This window comes from Opisthocomus hoazin, chromosome 9 (assembly GCF_030867145.1).
Source record: "Opisthocomus hoazin isolate bOpiHoa1 chromosome 9, bOpiHoa1.hap1, whole genome shotgun sequence".
Classification (NCBI taxonomy): domain Eukaryota; kingdom Metazoa; phylum Chordata; class Aves; order Opisthocomiformes; family Opisthocomidae; genus Opisthocomus; species Opisthocomus hoazin.
Genome location: NC_134422.1, coordinates 27,348,231 through 27,368,881, shown reverse-complemented (window position 1 = coordinate 27,368,881; position 20,651 = coordinate 27,348,231). Strand labels below are relative to the sequence as shown.

At 42.3% G+C, this 20,651-nt stretch overlaps 1 protein-coding gene across 9 annotated transcripts in view; it reads left to right on the top strand.

Annotated features, from left to right (window-relative positions):
* ZNF385B (zinc finger protein 385B) overlaps positions 1-18,886 on the top strand; it is a 151,761-nt gene extending 132,875 nt beyond the window's left edge. For all 9 annotated transcript variants that reach the window (XM_009934016.2, XM_075431225.1, XM_075431229.1 and 6 more), the window contains exons 5-8: positions 13,448-13,693; positions 14,770-14,948; positions 16,025-16,126; positions 17,442-18,886. In XM_009934016.2, coding sequence (XP_009932318.1) covers positions 13,448-13,693; positions 14,770-14,948; positions 16,025-16,126; positions 17,442-17,660 — 746 coding nt within the window. In that variant the 3' untranslated portion in view covers positions 17,661-18,886. The remainder of the gene's footprint in view (positions 1-13,447; positions 13,694-14,769; positions 14,949-16,024; positions 16,127-17,441) is intronic.
* Positions 18,887-20,651: the final 1,765 nt, after the last annotated feature.

Here is a 20,651-nt window from a genome sequence, read left to right as displayed (position 1 = left end):
ACACAATCAATAATGTGGCTTGATTTGGGGATTTTTTGGTAAATGTTATTTTTTACTGATACTTATCTTTGGTTTTGTAACATAAACGCAAGCAGCATTTAGAACATAAGGAAAAATGAAGGTTGCTAGGGCATGGCATGCAATTGTGAGACCAAGAAGTTGGTGAGTTGGTTTTGGTACAGAATTGTTCAGAGATCATGACTCAAAAACAAAAGCAAAAACACCCCTGGGTGGCACATCAGACATTTAAGTAGGTCTTTTGAAAAAATCTTCCTTTTTCATCCTTCCAGCCTTAATTCTACAGCTGCTGCATTATTGACTTGGTAGGAGAAGTATGCTACATTTTCTGTAGCATAAAAATTATATATACAAACAACAGGTTACATATTACTTCCCATATTATTTGTTTTCAAGGAGAGTGAAAATATTTTGATGTCTGTTACACAAGTTATATTTTAAATGCAATTTATTGGTCAAATCTTGAGGGCATGACTAAATACTCACAGTCCTCAGGCAAATCTGCCATAGAAGTCAGTGAGAATGCACAGTTATAGATGTCATTTAACTGAAATGAAGAGGGATGTTTCATAGTTGACTTCAACGGCAGTTCTGCCTGGGCAAGTACCAAGTAAGTAGTTCAGACGCAGGCCCATGAGAATGTACTTGCATGCAGATTGTCAGTTCTTCTTGATTCATTTATTTAGACACCCGTAAGTTTTGAATTGAGTTCCAAAGCACTTTAGCAGCTGTGGGTAGAATTTTAAGATTTTTTTTGCACAAATGGCAAGTGAAATGTATTTCTAGCAATGTATTTCACATTCATAGATGGAAGAGGCAATGTTATTTTTATAGTTGAGGAGATGAACCAAGACTTTTTTAAGCAGAAGTGAAGGATGTCTGGGCAGAATACAGTATGTTTGTTGTAATCTTTGAATGTTATTTTTCTAAGCATTCCTACATTATTAAAATGTTAAAAAGACAATGCAGTACTATAGAAAGTTTGCGTTCCAGGACCTCTAAAATAAATGTGGCAGAGTCTGTAATGGGAGTTTACAAAATAATAGATGTCTAGTGTCAGAAAAGATAAGTTTAGCCAGCAAAAACATTTATTTTCATCCAGATGAGTGTCACATTTTTTAATAACAGAAATTATACTATATTTCAAACTTTGCCCAAACTATTATAATTTTCCAACCCCTGAATTTTTCCATTCCAGCCAATACAGACTGGCATAGCTCAGAAAAGTTGAAAGATTTAAAGTAAATTTACCTAAACATACAGGTACATGGCCCAGGAAGACTAATCTGTTGGATAGTCTTACTTCATGGATGCTCGTTAAATGAACGTCCACCCTTGCCAGCTGCATGTTGCTATGTGTCCCCTGGTTAGATCCACCTTGATTTCAACTGCTGGCAGCATAGTGCTACTGATCTTGCTGAGTTTTATGAACAAACTTCTAGTGAAAGTTTTCCCAACCTACTGTAACAGGGTTGCAATGTGTCACTGAGAAATTAAGATATCAACAATGTACACTAGGAAATTGCTCTGTATTGTGTTTGTAGACGAGCTGGCTTTATCCAGAACTAACACAATGCATTTACCATAGTTACCTGTTCACCCTATTGAGTCTAAAATTTGCAAAATGGAGGGAAAATTGTGTTAATCTTTTTTCAAATGAGGAAAAGATAAATCCAATACAACCTGCATTCTGTAAAAAAAACAGAATTGAAAACAAACAGCTGAAATGGAGACACAAGTTGCTTTAAGTGAATGTTAGAGGTTAGTTCGTTTGCTCCAGACATAGTGTGTACGCGCCTGCATTTGGGCTAACAATGCAGAATCAACACTTCTTATTATTCCACTTGCTTTTGCACAGAGAAATTGCATTGTGTTGAAATATTAAATAAGAGATATTTGAAATGTGAATGCTCTACCCCCTGCCCCAGTGAGTGCACACAAATTTTTCTTGATCTTTGTCAGTAAAACAGATCTAAACTACCAGCCAACCAACCAAAAACAGTTCCCCACGAATCCCCAGCTATGCAAGGGATTGACTGAAAATCGTAGGTGATATAGTGGGATCATCTCAGACACCCCAGTAATTGGAGCAGCACGCACTCTCTGTTCACAAAGGTGTACAAGTAGATACAGAAATAGATTTTGCAGGGCAAGATTTCCCAGTTGCAGAACTGTGCCTACTTCTGAATATTTTTTTAATTCTCATCGGTCTGCTTTCCTAAAAATTAAACCCATCCAGTATGTAACATTACATCTTTAATCTGATCCGCTGCAAACAGTTTTGTAGTCTGAAAAAACAACAGGTTCCTTTGTAAGAAAATTCACTGGAGTCTTTTGTATGCTAAATCAGAAATAAAATATCTAAGAAATTAAGTATCAACATCACTGTTGTACCGTAGCCAAACAAGCAATACTTCTGAAATGAGAAAGATACTTTGGCTCAGCCCATTTGGAGAGGAGTGATGCAGTTAATCAAATAATCAGTCCAGCTACAGAGTTCACTCACTATTGCAGAGCCATCCAGACATTTCCTGGTGAAGCTTCAGTATCTCGAGAAAATATGTTGTAACTTATTTCAGTGCACATTTGTGTTTGAGATGAAAAGCTTTATATTTATAGCTTCCATTTGTTTCTCATCTTTGTATGGAAACAAAATTGGTTTTCTTTAGAATGTGTCAAACAGATTTATTTCATGTAACATCCTTTCATTATGTAAAACCGAGCTGTTTTTCAGACAGGCCTGAAGTACAAGTAAAAACATTTTACAAGAACTAGAGGTAATCAAAGCGTTAATAGACACACTGTGCTGTCTGATTTGCATGTAGGTTTGCAGTGGAATTTTTCTAGAACAGAGCCCTACGGGTTTTTCGGCCTCATCTCTCAGTAGACTGCACAACTGGCGAGAAAGTAGGTATTTTGTCTGACAGCCATTAGTCTCATTATTCAGCAAACATGGAGATAAAAAAGATTTTGAAATCCCTTATCAAAGTTAGCTAACTCTGTCTTAATGAGTGTCAAGAAATAATGTAATGCTCTTTGCTGTTTTTTTTGAGTGGCGCTGAGATGCAGGACAGAGTGCTTACAAATGCTGTAAAGGTTGTGACCACTAGTGACTGAATTGCTTTCCTGCTATTGCCTTTATGGCAAAGATTGCTCATAGCATTCATCTTTTTCTTCATAAAAAGGATAATTCATTGTGTAAATGCGTGCTGTATTCCTTTATAGCACTGTGAGCCAACAGAAGATAAGACGTTCTGTGAAGAACAATGTTTTGAAACTTGCTTTTCTTACTGGAGCTGTTGTCTGCGTTTCTGTTCAGTAGCTTTCCTGCTAATATATTGAAGGAGACCCTTCTTGTCCTTCTATTAATTTTGTCGTTGATCATCTTCTCCCTCCATATCTTATTTCAGGGTAAAGAGATGTAGAGCAACCATTGTTGCCAATGTGATGACTTGTGGGTCCTTTCTCTGTGCCCCAGAGCCTGTGTCCCAGCATAGATCCTCGGGTTTGTTTAGGCAGTCTTTCAAGTACAGTGTGGCTAAATACGTTTTCCCCACCTTGATTTTATTTTGTCATGGTTTCTTAACATCTCCCTTAATTACTTGTAGCCAGGCTTGTAACCTCTTTGATTGCAGTCTCTCTACTTCCATGCTTTTGTTTCAAATGCTACAAATTTTGTTACAATATTTCTGTAGTATGCTAAAGCTACTGATTTTTCCCTCTCCATATTCTTTATATCCTTCACTTTAGAGCTCTCCATACTTTTGTATATCGTTTGTAATGTACTTTCAAGATGCTGACTTGCACCTACCACCCATCAGCCATTCAAACCAGCTTCCCACACAGCTTCCCAGTTCGCCTGGTCCTCTTTGTGAAGAGCTCCCTGCAAACAGCTGCCAAGCATACTTCTGTTACTCTCACCTCTGAAAATTTCTCTTTCTCTGTGGTGGACTGAAAAATAGCAACTGGCTTGTGAGAATTTTGACTGCCACACTGGTACCTGTGTTGGTGACCGGTTGTTCCGTCTCTGTTATGTTTCCATACCTGTCTCTCTGCAGCTGGGATCTCCACTCTTAAACTGAAAATTGCTTGGCCTGGGGCCCACCGTATAGTTCTGTGTGCAGAAAGCTTAAAACAGCAAGGTCAAATGATAGATTTTAGTAATATCAATTGACTTGCCTCTCTTCAGCATTGTAAATGGACATATTCTATAAAGAAGTATAGGAAGAACAAGTGTAGTGAGAAATAAGTGTCACTTTTTTAGTTTTGTGTCAGATGTGCAGAGCATCTAAAATGTCAAATGTTGACTGAGAATTTTATTTTTCAATAAACATGTTTTTACTTTGTCTTTATTGATGCTAATTTAGCTGCAGTGATAAGTTTTTCAGCAAAATTTCTCAGACTGTATAAAGCTGTAATTAATGTAACTGATTTTACCTTTGCTACACAGTTGATCAGGGAAAGAACATTTATACAATAGTCTGACAACCTGATTGATTTCCTCTTCCTGTTCTTTAATCACTGTGTGCTTCAAAGGTTGTTTAATAAAGCCCAATATTCACAGGCATATTTGGAGCTGTTGAAACTGTGGGGAGAACCTGAAAATTGGTTTCATCGGTACAGCTCTGCTGGTTTGGGCAATATGCTTGCTTCACCTCAAAATCTCAATTACTCTCAAAAATCAACAGTTCAGATTACTGCCAGTTCCTTGGAACACAACTCAAGGCTATCACAAGACAATCTTTGCACCGCGTTTCTAGTAACCCATAAATAAAACATAAACCCTTCCTTTCAGAAATCACTTCTAGTTACCATAGGGAGTGACATGGTAAGAAATTAATTGGAGGTGTTCAGGGTCATCAAGCCATCCGTGTTTTTAAAAGTTGATCACAGAATCACAGAATCACAGAATGGTAGGGGTTGGAAGGGACCTCTGTGGGTCATCTAGTCCAAACCCTCCTGCCAAAGCAGGGTCACCTACAGCAGGCTGCACAGGACCTTGTCCAGGCGGGTCTTGAATATCTCCAGAGAAGGAGACTCCACAACCTCCCTGGGCAGCCCGTTCCAGCGCTTCATCACCCTCAGAGTGAAGAAGTTCTTCCTCATGTTCAGATGGAACTTCCTATGCTTCAGTTTGTGCCCGTTGCCCCTCATCCTGTCGCTGGGCACCACTGAAAAGAGTTTGGCCCCATCCTCCCGACAGCCACCCTTGAGATATTTATAAGGATATATTAGGTCCCCTCTCAGCCTTCTCTTCTTCAGGCTGAACAAGCCCAGCTCCCTCAGCCTTTCCTCATAGGAGAGATGCTCTAGTCCCTCACCATCCTCGTAGCCCTCCGCTGGACACTCTCCAGCTCCTCATCTTTCTTGAACTGGGGAGCCCAGAACTGGACAGAGTACTGCAGATGAGGCCTCACTAGGGCAGTGTAGAGGGGAAGGAGAACCTCCCTCGACCTGCTGGCTACACTCCTCCTAATGCACCCTAGGATCCCATTAGCTTTCTTGGCAGCCAGGGCACACTGCTGGCTCATGGTCAACCTGTCCTCCACCAGGACACCCAGGTCCCTCTCCACAGAGCTGCTCTCCAGCAGATCCGCCCCAAGTCTGTACTGATGCATGGGGTTGTTCCTCCCCAGGTGCAGGACCCTGCATTTGCCCTTGTTGAACCTCATCAGGTTTCCCTCTGCCCAACTTTCCAGCCTGTCCAGGTCACGCCGAATGGCAGCACAGCCTTCTGGTGTATCTACCACTCCTCCCAGTTTGGTGTCATCAGCAAACTTGCTGAGGGTACATTCTAACTCTTCATCCAGGTCGTTGATGAAGAAGTTAAACAAGGTTGGGCCCAGTACTGACCCCTGGGGGACACCACTAGTTACCGGCCTCCAACTAGACTCAGCGCCGCTGATGACAACCCTCTGCGTTCTGCCATTCAGCCAGTTCTCAATCTACCTTACCGACCACTCATCCAGCCCACACTTCCTGAGCTTCCCTAGGAGGATGTTATGGGAGACAGTGTCGAAAGCCTTGCTAAAGTCAAGGTAGACAACATCCATGGCTCTCCCCTCATCTACCCAGCCAGTCATGCCATCGTAGAAAGCTATCCGATTGGTCAGGCATGATTTCCCCTTGGTGAATCCATGCTGACTACTCCTGATAACCTTCTTTTCCTCTACTTGCTTGTTGTTGACCTCCAGGATAAGCTGCTTCATCACGTTTCCCGGAATGGAGGTGAGGCTGACCAGCCTGTAGTTCCCTGGGTCCTCCTTCTTGCCCTTTTTGAAGCTTGGAGTGACATGGGCCTTTCTCCAGTTCTCGGGCACCTCTCCTGTCCTCCAGGACCTCTCAAAGATGATGGAGAGTGGCTCAGCAATGACATCCGCCAGCTCCCTCAGCACTCGTGGGTGCATTCCATCGGGGCCCATGGATTTGTGGGCATTCAGATCACTTAGTGATCCTTCACGCAGTCCTCCTCGACCAAGGGAAAGTCATCCTCTCTGTAGGCTTCTTCTCTTACCTCCGGGGCCTGGGATTCCTGAGGGCCTGCCTTGGCACTGAAAACTGAAGCAAAGAAGGCATTCAGTAGCTCTGCCTTCTCTGCATCCTCCGTCACCAGGACACCCGCCTCATTCAGCAGCAGCCCCACATTGTCCCTAGTCTTCCTTTTGCTGCTGATGTAGTTGAAGAAGCCCTTCTTGTTGTTTTTGACATCCCTTGCCAGCTTCAATTCCAGGTGGGCTTTGGCATTCCTCGTCGCATCCCTGCATGCTCTGACCACATTCCTGTATTGTTCCCAAGTGCCCTGTCCCTTTTTCCACATTCCATGGACCTTTCTCTTCCACCTGATCTCCGCTAGAAGCTGCTTATTCAACCATGCAGGTCTCCTGCCTCCTTTGCTAGATTTCTGTCTCAGGGGGATGCACCACTCCTGAGCATGGAGGAAGTAATGTTTAAACAGCGACCAGCACTCATGGACCCCCCTGCCTTCGAGAGCCCTGTCCCACGGGATTCCTCCCAGTAGCTCCTTGAAGAGGGCAAAGTTAGCCCTCCTGAGGTCCAAGGTTTTGATCCTGCTTATCGCCCTGCTTCCTCCATGCAGGATCCTGAACTCGACCATTTCATGGTCACTGCAGCTGAGTCTACCTCCGACCTTCACATCCTCCATCAGTCCCTCCTTGTTTGTTAATACAAGGTCCAGCAGAGCGCCTTTCCTTGTTGGTTCCTCCACCACTTGTGTCAGAAAGTTATCATCGATGCTCTGTAGGAACCTCCTGGATTGTGAATGCCTAGCTGTATGGTCTTCCCAGCTGATGTCAGGGTGGTTGAAGTCCCCCATGAGAACCAGCGCCTGTGACTGTGAGGCTGCTTGCAGCTGCCTGTAGAAGGCATCATCGACTTCTTCCTCCTGGTCAGGTGGCCTGTAGTACACACCCACAGTAATGTCACCCTTATGAGCCTGTCCCTTAATTCTAACCCATAAGCTCTCAACTCGTTCTTCATCTGCCCCCAGGCCAAGCTTAATGCATTCCAGTTGCTCCTTCGCATATAGAGCAACTCCCCCACCTCTCCTTGTTGGTCTGTCTTTCCTAAAGAGTCTGTAGCCATCCATGACAGCATGCCAGTCATGCGAGTTGTCCCACCACGTTTCTGTGATGGCGACCAAGTCGTAGCCGTCCTGCTACTTACAGGACTTCCAGCTCCTCCTGTTTATTGCCCATGCTACGTGCGTTGGTATAGACACACTTGAGCTGGGCTGTCAGTCTCACCCCTGACCCTGACACACCAAGCCTGGGCTCATCCCTAGTGAGGTGGTCTATGACCCCTTCCCCCTTCTAACCTAGTTTAAAGCCCTCTCAATGAGCCCCGCCAGCTCATGGCCAAGAATTCTTTTTCCCCATTGAGACAGCTGAGTTCCACCTGTTGCCAGCAGGCCCGGTGCTGTGTACACCTCCCCATGATCAAAGAAGCCAAAATTGACCAATGGCACCAGTCCCTGAGCCATTTGTTAATGAGGTGAGTTTTCCTGCCCCTTTCAGTGCTGTTCCCTGCCACTGATGGGATGGAGGAAAACACCACCTGTGCCCCTGATCCCTCAACCAGTCGCTCCAGTGCCCTGAAGTCCCTTTTGGTGGCCTTGGGACTTCTCTCTGCAATCTCATCCCAGCCAACCTGCATTACCAAGAGGGGGTAAATCTTTCAGTAGTGATGTGGTAGTGTAACATAGCACTGTAAACAAGGCTGATCGCACCAAATGGTTTGCACCTAACCATATATCAGCTCTGCTCATCAGTTGCATAGCGTTGATAACCATGCAGCGATTCAGTTATGTATGAAATTATTTTGTTGCTGTGTTTCTCCTAATGTGTTAGGCTGGAAATTGCATTTGAAATTTGCATGGCTCTTTCCTTCAGGTTTTTCAAGAAGAAAAGGAGCACGAGTACTTACTACTTTCCTTTACTAAGGAGAATCATAAATATCTAGACTGCCGAAAACAGTTTTTCCACTATGCTCTTTTCTAAGCTGACAATATGTTCTGTCGTGCGAACAGGTGGAAGAATTGTAAACACAAATCTCCGTTTCTAGGATGGGAAATCAGTAAATCTTAGAAAAGAGCTTCAGTGTGGGCTTGTCTAGAGCAGCGGTGGCCACTTTGCACTGCCTGTGCTGCCCTTCTGTTGCAAGCATTTTGTGTATGGCTGCTGTTCAGTGCCTGCACCTGGGGGACGCAGAGAAGGACCTGGCACAAGGAAAAATGCAAAGCTGAATGCTGAATTTCTAGATTTATACAGGAGTTTTAGAATTTTCCTTGTTTTTATTTGTATTAAGAATTAAGAGTCTGAATTTTAAGTTACTTTTCCACCAAAAGTAATACATATATGTTCAGCATGAACTCATGAAGTCCAAATTAGAACTTCTACCTAACATGCACCAAAATCATCAGTCACACTCAAAAAAAAAAGTTACTTCCTAGCAATAGAAAGCAGTATCTTTAGGCACAATTTAGTATGGTAAGAGGTAATTTTAAAACATAAATTTATAATGTGCAAATACCTATATGTTATAAAATATTGAACACTTCACACAAATCACAAAGTAAACCAAGTAATCACTCTTAAAGTTACCTTATGAAACAAACTGCTTAACAGAATGGGGGGGGGTGGGCAGGGGGAGGTAAATACTCTTTTTGCTTTCTGCATGGACTGCAGTGACTGCTGGACTATGAGTGGGGCAGAGCATTCCTGTTCAGTTGTTCACCAGGAAAGAAAACAACTGAAGAGATGCAGGTTGAGTGTCAGAGGGAGGAAGTTTTAGGATAACATTTTTGCCCCTTTTTAGCCAGGGCAAAACCAGTTCCCTCAACTGGAGTAGGATTTCAGAATTAACAGGTAGGTGCTGTTACACAGCAACTGTAGTGAGAGGGGCATGACCTGCAAAGACGGGTAAATCTCTTAAGCTGGTCTTGCTTTGGGAGCTGGAATCTGTTAGATTTGAACCTGTCAGATGTTATCCTGCACTGCATCCTGGCTTGGTACGTACAGCTGAAATGAGGCAGTACTAATTAGATAAATAATTCTTGAATTTTAACATGGTGCTGACACAAACATAAGGCAAACAACCAGAAATATGTGAAAACAACTTCAAAGCAGAATTGAAACAATGTAAGTAGGCGACAAGAGCATTGATATTACTGAGCCCAAAGCAATACTTAATTAGCTTGCTTTATTTTTTTCCTTGGGCTCTATTTCAAAATAAATTCAGGCTTCAGTAAGAACTTGAAATGAACCATTGATTTACTTCTCTGGAGTCTTGAGGAAAAGGGAGACTTAATTTAAAGACAGGAATTTAACACAGATGAAATATGGCCTTTCTATGTGGGAAAAGAACAGAGTTGGATACAGTGCAGCAGCACGGGTTAGATTTTAAATGAACCTCTTGCATGCGAGTTACGACATGAGCATTTAAACCTGACCCTGACTTGGGCTGAATCACAGCTGCAGCCGTCTGGGAGGAGGTTGGTACCACTGTGGTCTCCTGCTTCCAGCTGCCTCTGCTGAACGGGACAGCAGAAGCTGGTGGTACGGCCCTGGGCTTGGGCAGGGCGGGCTTGTTCATGCGCTTGTTTCGCCTCTGCCCAGCTCCGTCAGCTTGGCCCAGGTGGAAATTGGAGCTAATTTGAACCTGTCCTCAGTAATACTTGCCTTCAGAAATAGCAAGAGGACTATAATCCTGCCACTGAACCTAACCATCTACGTGTATTTTATACAGTGATTACAGTTTGGAAGTATGTACATGCATGCAGGCATTAACAGTTGCATTTCTGATTTCTGCGTGGAGATACTGTTTGTTAGCTCTGTGCTAGAAGTACAAATAAAAGAGTAATCTTCTTCACGCTTTGTATATACATGCGATTTGCATTTCCCGTGCTTTGCACAGCTGAATACTTGGCATTTCTGTCTCAAACATAAAACTGTAAGTAATAGCGTTTTGAATTCTGTGGATTGAAAACAATAAGCTGTTATCAAAAGCCCATTTGGAGAAGTGCAATTTTCTGATTCTAGAAGCCAGGAAACCCCAATTTTGGCCTCACTGCAGTGACAAATACGCATTTAGCTCAGTGTACTTTCTGTGGGAGTTAAACTGAATAATAACCTTACAATTATGATCTTTGAAGATGCTGAGCATTAAGCATTTAGAATGGTGGAAGGAAACATGAATTCCGAGAGGGGTGTGTCTCTCCTTATACGCACACGTCCCCACAGATGAAGAGCTTATTTGTGTCAGGAAGCTTTCCAAATGATGGTATTATTATGTGAACTGAAGTTCTTTCCAAAAGCTGTGATACTGGCAGAATTGAGCCCGGCTGGGTACTGGTAACTTCTCTCTAGTTTTCTAGAAGTTTTCTTGTTACCTTGTTATGCATTACATACTCCAGAATTGCTCTGTATTATGAATAGTGAAAACACTGTAAAGCTGGGAAATATTCTAAAAATTGACATACTACATCAGCTGGTGGCTGGCTAAGTGAGGAGAAGTGGGAAATGAAATCTGTCATTTTTCACTCATCTGTTAAATTCTGCAATGGAAAAACATCGTCTGTGATGGTAATTGGCGGCCTGTGTAAAACAGATCTTGCTCCGTTGCTCAGGATGTCACTCCACAGGCGCTTGATGGCCAAACAAAGCAATGACAACCTGCTGCCTGCTGTTGCAGAGGGTCGGGACAGCAAGGTGCGGGGCTGCAGGCAGGCGGGCAGGCGTGGGTGCCCGCTGCGTGGGGCTGTCTCCGGGCCAGGGACCCCCGGCACACAGCAGCTGGCCTTCCTGCTGGCCCCCGCCCAGCTTGCTCTCACCGTGCGATGGCGTTTCTGTCTCTCAGAAGTGTTTCAGAAGCACCAAATCTTTATGGTCACTTCGGAAAAAGTACACAGGAAACAACATAAACCCCAAACTAGAAGCGTAGTCTGAATATATTATTACGCAGCTTGGAGTTCTGCAGGTGTGTTATTCTTTTAAGGCCTGAAATGCAAAATACTGAGGAACCTTCCTTTATTGCACTCAGGTTCCCATATATCCTGGTGTTGTGCCTTTTGCAGTCTGGCATAATATTGCGTGGAACAACAACAATGACTAATGTGAATTCACAACTGGCAGCAGTTCAGCATGTTTGCTTTGTAGATGTTAGCACCTCTGAGAACTTTCCATATTGAAAACTCTGTAATTTAGAATGTTAGCAAAAGCTATTTATTAAAACCATGTATTTTATGAAGACTCCCAAGTCATATAATGTGTTCTAGATTTTTGCAGATGTGACTTATTACTATAGAGACATTAAAATTGAATAGTCTGTGAGCTATGATTTAACATCACTTTCTTTTGTCATACTTTATCAATCAAAATACCTTCAGAATCTGGTTTTATCATTAATTTGGTCATAATACTAGTCTTTGTACTTGATCTTTTTCAATGTTTAATACTTTGAAATTACACGACTTGAACTGTATTTTTATCACTATTTAAAAATAATAATTCTTTTATTAGCATTTTCTTTCTTCTGGTTTTTAACAATCTAAAATTGATGTATTGCAATGCATTTCTGGGAAATATGCCAACAGCTGTGGGTTTTAGTTTCAGGATGCCTGTTCATAGTTCAAACGCTCTCTGAAGTGTTTGTTGTAGGGGATACAGTCCTGTTTTTGGAATTCGTGGCAGCACAGCGTTGGCCTGATACACAGAGTGATGTTAAGACGGAGTCTGGTAGCTGTAAACATGAAGTGCAAGGACCCATATTTAAAAACTACCAAATGCTCAAAATAGAACCTAGTTTTTCAAATCAGTTCAACACTACTTAAAGCTATGCCCTAGGTTTCAAATGGGCTATAAGTAGTTTTTAAGAGGTTGCTGTTATGTAGATGTTGTACTTGCTTAGACGGTAAAATTGATCCCTGTTGTTCAGAGTGACAACGGCTCACTTAGGCCAACATTTCTTATGTCCATTGCGTCAGGGTTGCTCATACCAGAACCACTGTACTGTGCCCCTCTCATCGCAGGACCTTTACAGGCGAGCTTGTTTTACTGCCAGCAGCTAGTACTGCCTGTGGGCACAAGGACCGCAGCTGAATAGCTTAAAATGCAATGAGCTCTTGGAGACAACACGTAGGCAAGGAGCATTTGAATACTGGCTCTGGCACAAAGTTCCTCTTCAGGCACAGTTGGGACGTTTAATCTCTCGCCTTGCACACACCATCTGTAAAATGAAGTAATACCTGCCTACCTGTCTCATAGGAGCACAGCTGATTGACTGGTGCTTGTGAAGTGATACAGGAATGCAGTGAATGCACATCAGAGACATCTGATCTCCAGATATATAGGGAATTGTTCTTGGAAAAATGTAAAAATATTAGCAGCTGTGTTCATGTGTGTAGTATAGTACCATAATCAACTTCTGTAAGTGAAATGAGGGCTAGCATACGTCAAGGTGGTGCCGGAGCCTTTCAGCATCCTCTCAGTGACTTTCAGAAACTCGAGTCATTCCAAAGGCAATTATATTGCTTTTCAGAAATATTTTTGTAACCCCCAGTGCAAAGGGTCACATGTTCCGAGTGCTCTCCAGTCTTTAACCCTGGCTGCCTTTGGGCTTTCTTGGGCTCTTTTCAACTGGCCAGACCTGCAGCATGACAGCAACAACAGCTGGCCTGAATTTGTTGAAGTCATTGGTATTCACTGATAACCATAAAACCAGGAAAATCATCCCTTTTGTCAAATCACACACATTTCACGGTAGGATTTTAACAAGATTTCAATGATGCTGCTGTCTTGTATAAAATGAGATGAATTAGGTCCCTGTTGTGTTAGGTTCACTAAAACCATAGGACTATTACCGTATTATTTTTTGCATGCAGCATATTGTGACCTACATATTTTCCTTCTTTTAGAAGATAAAGGGAAAGCAAAATCCAATAGTGCAAGTCAGCAGTCCAGTACAGAAGTGGGTTCTTTTGTTCCTAAACCTGGAGTGGCAGCAGTGGCACCTGTAACGCCTGCCTCATCCTCCAAGAGCATGAATGGAGCTCCTAACACAGTTTCTGAGTCAGAAGAGGAAAAAGCCAAAAAACTACTTTACTGTTCATTATGCAAAGTGGCTGTGAATTCCCTGTCACAACTAGAAGCCCACAATACAGGTGAGTATGCATATAGTGCAGGTCGTTTGTGTGTTACTGTTTCTACAATTCAGTGTAACAAGCTGGTTTTCTGACACTGTAGTAGCCACACTTCACTGAAGAGTCTTGTAGTTAAAACTTACAATGTCCAGTTACAGAAACATTTCTGTTAACTGCCATTTCACGTGTGGTGCTTGATATTTTGTTAAAGTTCTGTCTAAATGTTTTTGAACTGTGCTTCATGTACTCTGTAAGCTTTCAGTGGACAAAAACCCAACAGTTCATGTTACCTAATCAGATTCCAGCCTACCTCCATAGTGAGGGTCATAGTATGATGCTAGTGGTCTCTGTAATACTAAGGTTTCTAAAAGTCAGTTCTCTGTCATATTTTATCTCACTGTCTCTGGTGTCTTTTTTTTTGCTGGTACAGCTTATAGTAATTTTTGTTATTTGATATTTTTGATAATTTTAGGGTGGGCTTCTTAGATTTCCTAGATGTCCTAGAATCTTTTTATTATTGTGAATTAGATATGTTCCCTTTAAAAGGCCTCAAGCAGCATTCCCTAATGTGCTCTGGCTGCTCTGTGATGTGCTGGTGATGTAAAGCTTGTTAACAAACTACCGAAGCTTGTTTTACAGCTGTAATCCATTCTTGAAATGGCCAAAGCAGCCATTTCTTCCAAATCAGAGGATACCTATTGAAGCATTTCTGTTCCTAGGCAGGTTTTGAGTGATTGTGATTCCTCTCCCACTCTTGGCTAGTGCCCTTTTTCATGGTTCATCAGCTATATGGATTTTGGCAGAAGAATAAGCAACAAACACCTCGGCCATACAGCCACACACTGCCCCAAACAGAGAGGCAGTGGTCCGGCGTGCCTGTTCCCTTTTTGTACAACTCCTTTTTCCATTGTCTGGCTTCCCTTTAGATCGAGGAACTGGAAATACACTGACCGAAACCAGAGTCATCATTAGTCCTGATCTGTGGTGACTTTAACCATTCTGTCTTGAAAATAAATGTGTTACAAAAAGTCCCAAGGCTGGTGGACGTGGTTGTATGTTGCTGATCATTGACTCACCTGCATGTCCTTGCCCATTAGGCTCCAAGCACAAGACCATGGTCGAGGCTCGGAACGGTGCTGGTCCCATCAAGTCTTACCCTAGACCTGGATCCCGACTGAAGGTGCAGAACGGCAGTAAAGGCTCAGGACTGCAGAACAAGACATTTCATTGTGAAATCTGTGATGTCCATGTTAATTCAGAAATTCAACTTAAACAGGTAGATTGCATGTATCTGGGGCTCCTTTGTTGTTTTTGGTTACATTGGGATGTAGGTCTGTACAAAAAATGAACTTAGTATTTCTTTTCTGTCATCCCACAACTGTTTCTAAATAGTTCACTGTAGGTGAAATTCACCTAATTGTGCCAGCTGTGAAAAAATGGGCTTGAGACTCATAAAGCAGAGGTGGACAAGAAGTCAGTATCAATGAATAACATAGAAGATCTAGTTTAAAAGTTTGCTGTAGCTCAAGAGAAAGATTTGAACTTTGGTCTCCCAAATGGAAGAAATTGTCAGTTGAGGTTCCCAGATTTCCTCCTTTGGTGCTGTTTCAGTCTGCTGGGATGCTTTGAATACTATGGGAGGAGAATGTGACTTGAATCTATTGGTTTAGGACGATCGGCAGGAGGGTAATACTGTAGATACGTCTGAATTGTGTTGACCAACGTTATCATTAACAGCATAGCTGTACGAACATGCAGCTTTGCTCTGTCTGAGCCAATTAGCCCAGGGTTCAGAGCTGTGCCAATAGCAATACGTTGCTTCTGGTACCCAAATGGGAATCTCAAACTGGACGATGCTGTGCTGTGTGGATGTGTCTTCTTATTCCCTGTTATTTCAATTGTGGCTAAGATAGGATTAAATTGCATGGTGTAGACTTATCCCTGGGTACTGGTTCTTCCTTCAGCTAATATTGAATTATTTATACAACTGGACAGCATCAGTGAGACTGAAATTTACCTCCTGCTTCTGAATATCCCTATGACCTACTGATTACAGCTCTGCCTGGTTGAAAGCTCCTCAAGTGGAAAAAGGAAATACTAACCAAAATATCAATAATTTGCAGAGCCTGTCTCAGATCACAGAATTCGCTGTATTTGATTAGTTTCTGATTCTCTATTTGATGTGCTTCAAATTGTTCTGTTTAATTTAGTAAAACTCATCTTTGCTCTCTCTAAAGAACCTACTTTGTCTTACAAACAGGGGCTTAGGCATATCCTGCTGATAAATCAATTTCAAACTCAAAACTGAGAAATGTTTAAACAGCTAATTAAATGTGAGGCTATTTATTTCAGCACATTTCCAGCCGAAGGCATAAGGACAGAGTTGCAGGAAAGCCTATGAAACCTAAATATAGTCCTTACAACAAACTGCAACGCAGCCCAAGTATTTTAGCAGTAAGTATTTTTATTTCTCCTTACTATGTGAATTTGTGACCCTGGGGCCTCCCACCGCACAGAGGCAGGGACAGCACAGACCTGAAACTTGCGCAGGGTGAGGCGGCACAGGGATCAGATTTGAGGATAGTTAGGTATTCTGTCAGCCCAATCAAAGGCACACAGACAGCACTGCGAGTGTTATTTACTGCTAGGAAGAAGGGAATAATCAGCGGAATGGGGAATGAACCGCGTGCTCCATGGAAAGGTATCAGCTCTGCCGGGCTAGCGCACTTCTTGGAGGCTGCGATCTATATACTCTCTCTTTCTGGGCACCTGAGATAACTCTCAGTTATAACAGATGCAGTCAGGGAAAAGGATATAAGATGTTAAGATATAAAAATACTAATGCTAATTCTTTGCATATAGCAAACCAGACTGCTGTGTGGATGTGTTACCCTGGTGCAGAATTGTTATCAGGTGTTGAGGAGAATTGATTGCCTAGCTGCATGCTCGGGCCGTGTCTGTCACTGGCTATTGGAACACCTCTCCTGCCTTTGTGCCCCGAGCCGTTCCCCTTTCACACCCACCTGCATTTCCAGGAATTCCCCAAGCTGGTTCTGCCAGTCAGCTGCAGCCAGAGTTCAGGCTGGCTCTAGCACAGCACAGATTGTATGTTTATGTGCTCATGACTCAGCCTGTATTTTATTCATTAGGGAAAAGTGCATGCAACCTGTGGCACAAAAACAATTTATAGATTGGAAAGCAAGGGATGCACGTGTGTGTACAACAGTAAGCATGTGAAAAGCCTTTAAAAGCTGAAATATTAATTTGTCTTTGTAATTGTGTAGAGGCAAATGAAAATGCTGCAGGCTTTCTCGAAGTCTCCCCATCTGATAGGTTCTGCACACACTAATCTTCTTCCTCATTTGTGTAACACTTCATTGTATAATCTGTTGCATAAGGAGGGACCTCCACTAATAAAGGAAGGAAGTGAGTATCTTTCCACTCACAAATGTATGATCATGGTTGCAAACCATTTTCAGTGAGGCTGTAGTGTGTGTATTTCTGGTTAGCTTTTTCACCACAAGCACCAGCAACCATTGTAGATCATAAACTGAGTAATAATTCTTTCAGAAAGAATTCTTTATGGTATTGATCTTAAAAAATATTTCTATTTTGAAAAGAACAAACTGTGTTGGCAAGTAACAAGCTGACATGAGGCTTCTGTGAGAAACCACGGCGTGCCCTTTGTCAGGGTTCAGTTTTTTCCTCATGTAAAAGTGGGCTTGGGGAGAACTGCATTTACGTTGCTTTTTTGTGTGTTTTATTCCAGGCAAAACTTGCATTCCAGAAGGACATGATTAAGCCGCTGGCACCTGCTTTCCTTTCATCTCCTCTTGCTGCAGCCGCAGCTGTATCCTCGGCTCTGTCCCTTCCTCCCCGTCCCACTGCCTCCTTGTTCCAAGCACCTGCGATCCCACCAGCTCTCCTCAGGCCAGGCCATGGCCCGATCCGAGCAACACCTGCCTCCATACTTTTTGCACCATATTAATTTATTGATGTGAAAAAGAGATAACTATGGCCAGTAGAAAGGGTAAAAGAAAAGCAGGAAAGGGGTCGAGATTTTAAGATGTCTTTCTCTTTTGAAATGCCATCCAGCGTGACACCTCAGCCAGCCACACCATAAAATTCATTATTGACGGTACTGCATTTTGGAGTCTAGACAACTCTCTCAGTCTCTCTGTCTCTCCTTTTTTAATCCAAATAGAAAGTGATTTACTAAAAACTTAATTGCTCATAAAATTTATAACATTAAAGATTCATGCATCTAATTTTTTTTTTCAACATGTGTGATGCACCTTGGAATCAAGGAACGTAAAATATCTTCCTGACAGACTTGAAAACTAGGGTCTTCCTCGCTCACGCTTATGTAAATACTTCTCTGAAAACCAATGGGGTATCATCTAATGTGGAAAAAAAAGGTAGATGAACCAAATGCTTGATTGTGGATAACATCTCCAAAATGAATTGCGTCGTCTTTTTCTTTTTTTGCAGTGTGCTCTTGTTGACAGGGATTGTGTACTGTCCTAGGCCCAAGTACTGGTGTATCTTGTGTAGTACTAAAGATGTATCACATGTCTGATTTTAATATTTTTAGTTTCTGTGCAAATGTTTGAAAGCAGTGCAGCGCTGAAGCTTTAATTTTCTTTTGTGTCACACTTTATTTAGAGAAATCAAAAATAGAAAGCCATATAACGTATAATTAAGATTACTACTTGTTTGCTACTTTCATTTAACTTATTTTTGTTGTTTCCTTACTGGTGTTGCTAAGCAATGTTTAAAGAGAAAAAAAGCTTTTCAATTGCACATTACCACAGCTCATGTGCATTGTTCAAGATGACAATGGATCCATGTATTTGTACGTAAATACCCTTTTTTTCTTCATTTCTAACTAGTTTCCTTTGTAACGATGCTGCATAACATTGTGGCTCCCTAATGCAATAATGTACAGAACATAAAATATTTATAATTGACCGTAATCTCTGTTTACTGAATATATTGCAGTAATGCCCCACCTATGTTCTTACCTCCCCAACCCTTTTATAAAGGTGATATCAATATGCAGTACTCAGACTGGAGTCATTATGTGATAATGGGAACAACAGGTGGAAGAAAGGGAAAAAAAAAACCAGAATTAACTTTTAGAGCATCTCTATCTGCAATCCATAATAGTAAAATGTCTGTGTATTTTTTTAAATGTACCTTTTCAATAAAAAATAAGGAAAATATACATGCTTCTTGTGTGTATTAATTGGTACAGCGCCTGTAACAAACAAATTGAGCTAAAGGAGTCTTCAGGAGCAGGCAAAATATTAGAGTTGCAATAAAGTATAATTACAGAACCTGTGTTTACTTCCCTTGTGTTTTAACGTCTTTTCCCTGCTACATCCCGTTACAGCCTTTTACTGGGGCTTTTTTGCAGTGAGACTGTAAACATTCACTACATCGGAGATTCAGAGGAAGAAGCAGTAGAGCCAGGTGGGTAATTATCATTTTATTATTGCACCACCAAAATGCTACAACATGGTTATGCCATCTCTGATGGAGATCAAGGATTAACTTTAAAACCAGCCTGGGCATACCTGAGACCGGAGGCAGCTCACTTCGGAGCCAGGACTTGCTCTGAAGCATGGCCAAAGCAGGCACATGCCTGACGCAGCAGACTTTTGAAGGCAGGTGTTTGGGGAAGCTTTGAAATGATCTTTTCCTCTGCCGAAAAGCTTGAACTATTCTGTGAAAATCTTGTCTTTGTTACTACAAAGTGAAAAGTAAAGGGTACAAGAGTAAAAAGAGTCAACTATAAGGCTGTTAGGGTTCATACAAAGCCAACAGGGCCATTACAAAGCCACAAAGGCCAAGAAATAAAAAGGTCAAGAACTTTAATAATACAGAATTTACAGACCAGCTTATACCTCATAGTTGCAACATATTAGAGAGTATTTTCTGCCCAATTTCCACTATTCAGTGGAGCAGTCGACTGTGTTGTGAGAGGATAATTCACTGGAGAATCACCTACAAAGGGGTAGGTAAGGGAGTCCAGGCTTTTAGCATCCTCTGGGGAAGCAGGTACAGTTGTGTTAATCCTGTGGACTGTGACAATTAAAAGGGATTACAGGTGGGCACTCTTCCGTGCGCATCTGTTTGAGTCCAATTTTGTAACTCACGCCTGTAGGGAGTCGGGTGTAACTGCTCAGCCACTTTCCGAGCGGGCGCTTGTGTGAGGAGCCTGTTCCTGTCCAACATGAAACAGGTTTGCAGAACTATGTTCATCAGGAAACAAGAGTTGTCTGTGTATTAAAACACTAGTGTACCTGCTTTTTGTAAGCTACTGTTGGTGATGAGAAATTTAAAGCAATTGCAAGTTCCCATACAAAATACAGAAATCCTGTACTAAGGAGGGGACTGGGAGGGGTGTACAGGTTTCTTGGCCAGTTGATTATTTCAAAGAGCATCTTGCACTGGAGAAATAGGTCACTAAGAGTGAAGGCATGCATCGTGTAATTCAGCAATGAGAGGAATTAATTAACCTGTGAAACACAAGGAGCTGAAAGACTGTGATTGTAAGCCAAGGATGACTCATGTTCAGATTCATATTCAACAGCCTTTGTACTCTTTTCTGAGTTAACTTGCGCTTTCTGTACTGTAACTCTGCTTGCCACCAAAGTTTTGTCCATGACATGCAGGACAGGAGAGAGTCCAGTGGAGGGCTACGAGGATGATGAGGGGCCTGGAGCATCTCTCCTATGAGGAAAGGCTGAGGGAGCTGGGCTTGTTCAGCCTGAAGAAGAGAAGGCTGCGAGGGGGCCTAATAAATGCTTATAAATATCTGAAGGGTGGGTGTCAGGAGGATGGGGCCAGACTCTTTTCAGTGGTGCCCAGCGACAGGACAAGGGCCAACGGGCACAAACTGAAGCATAGGAAATTCCGTCTGAAGATGAGGCAGAACTTGTTCACCCTGAGGGTGATGGAGCACTGGCACAGG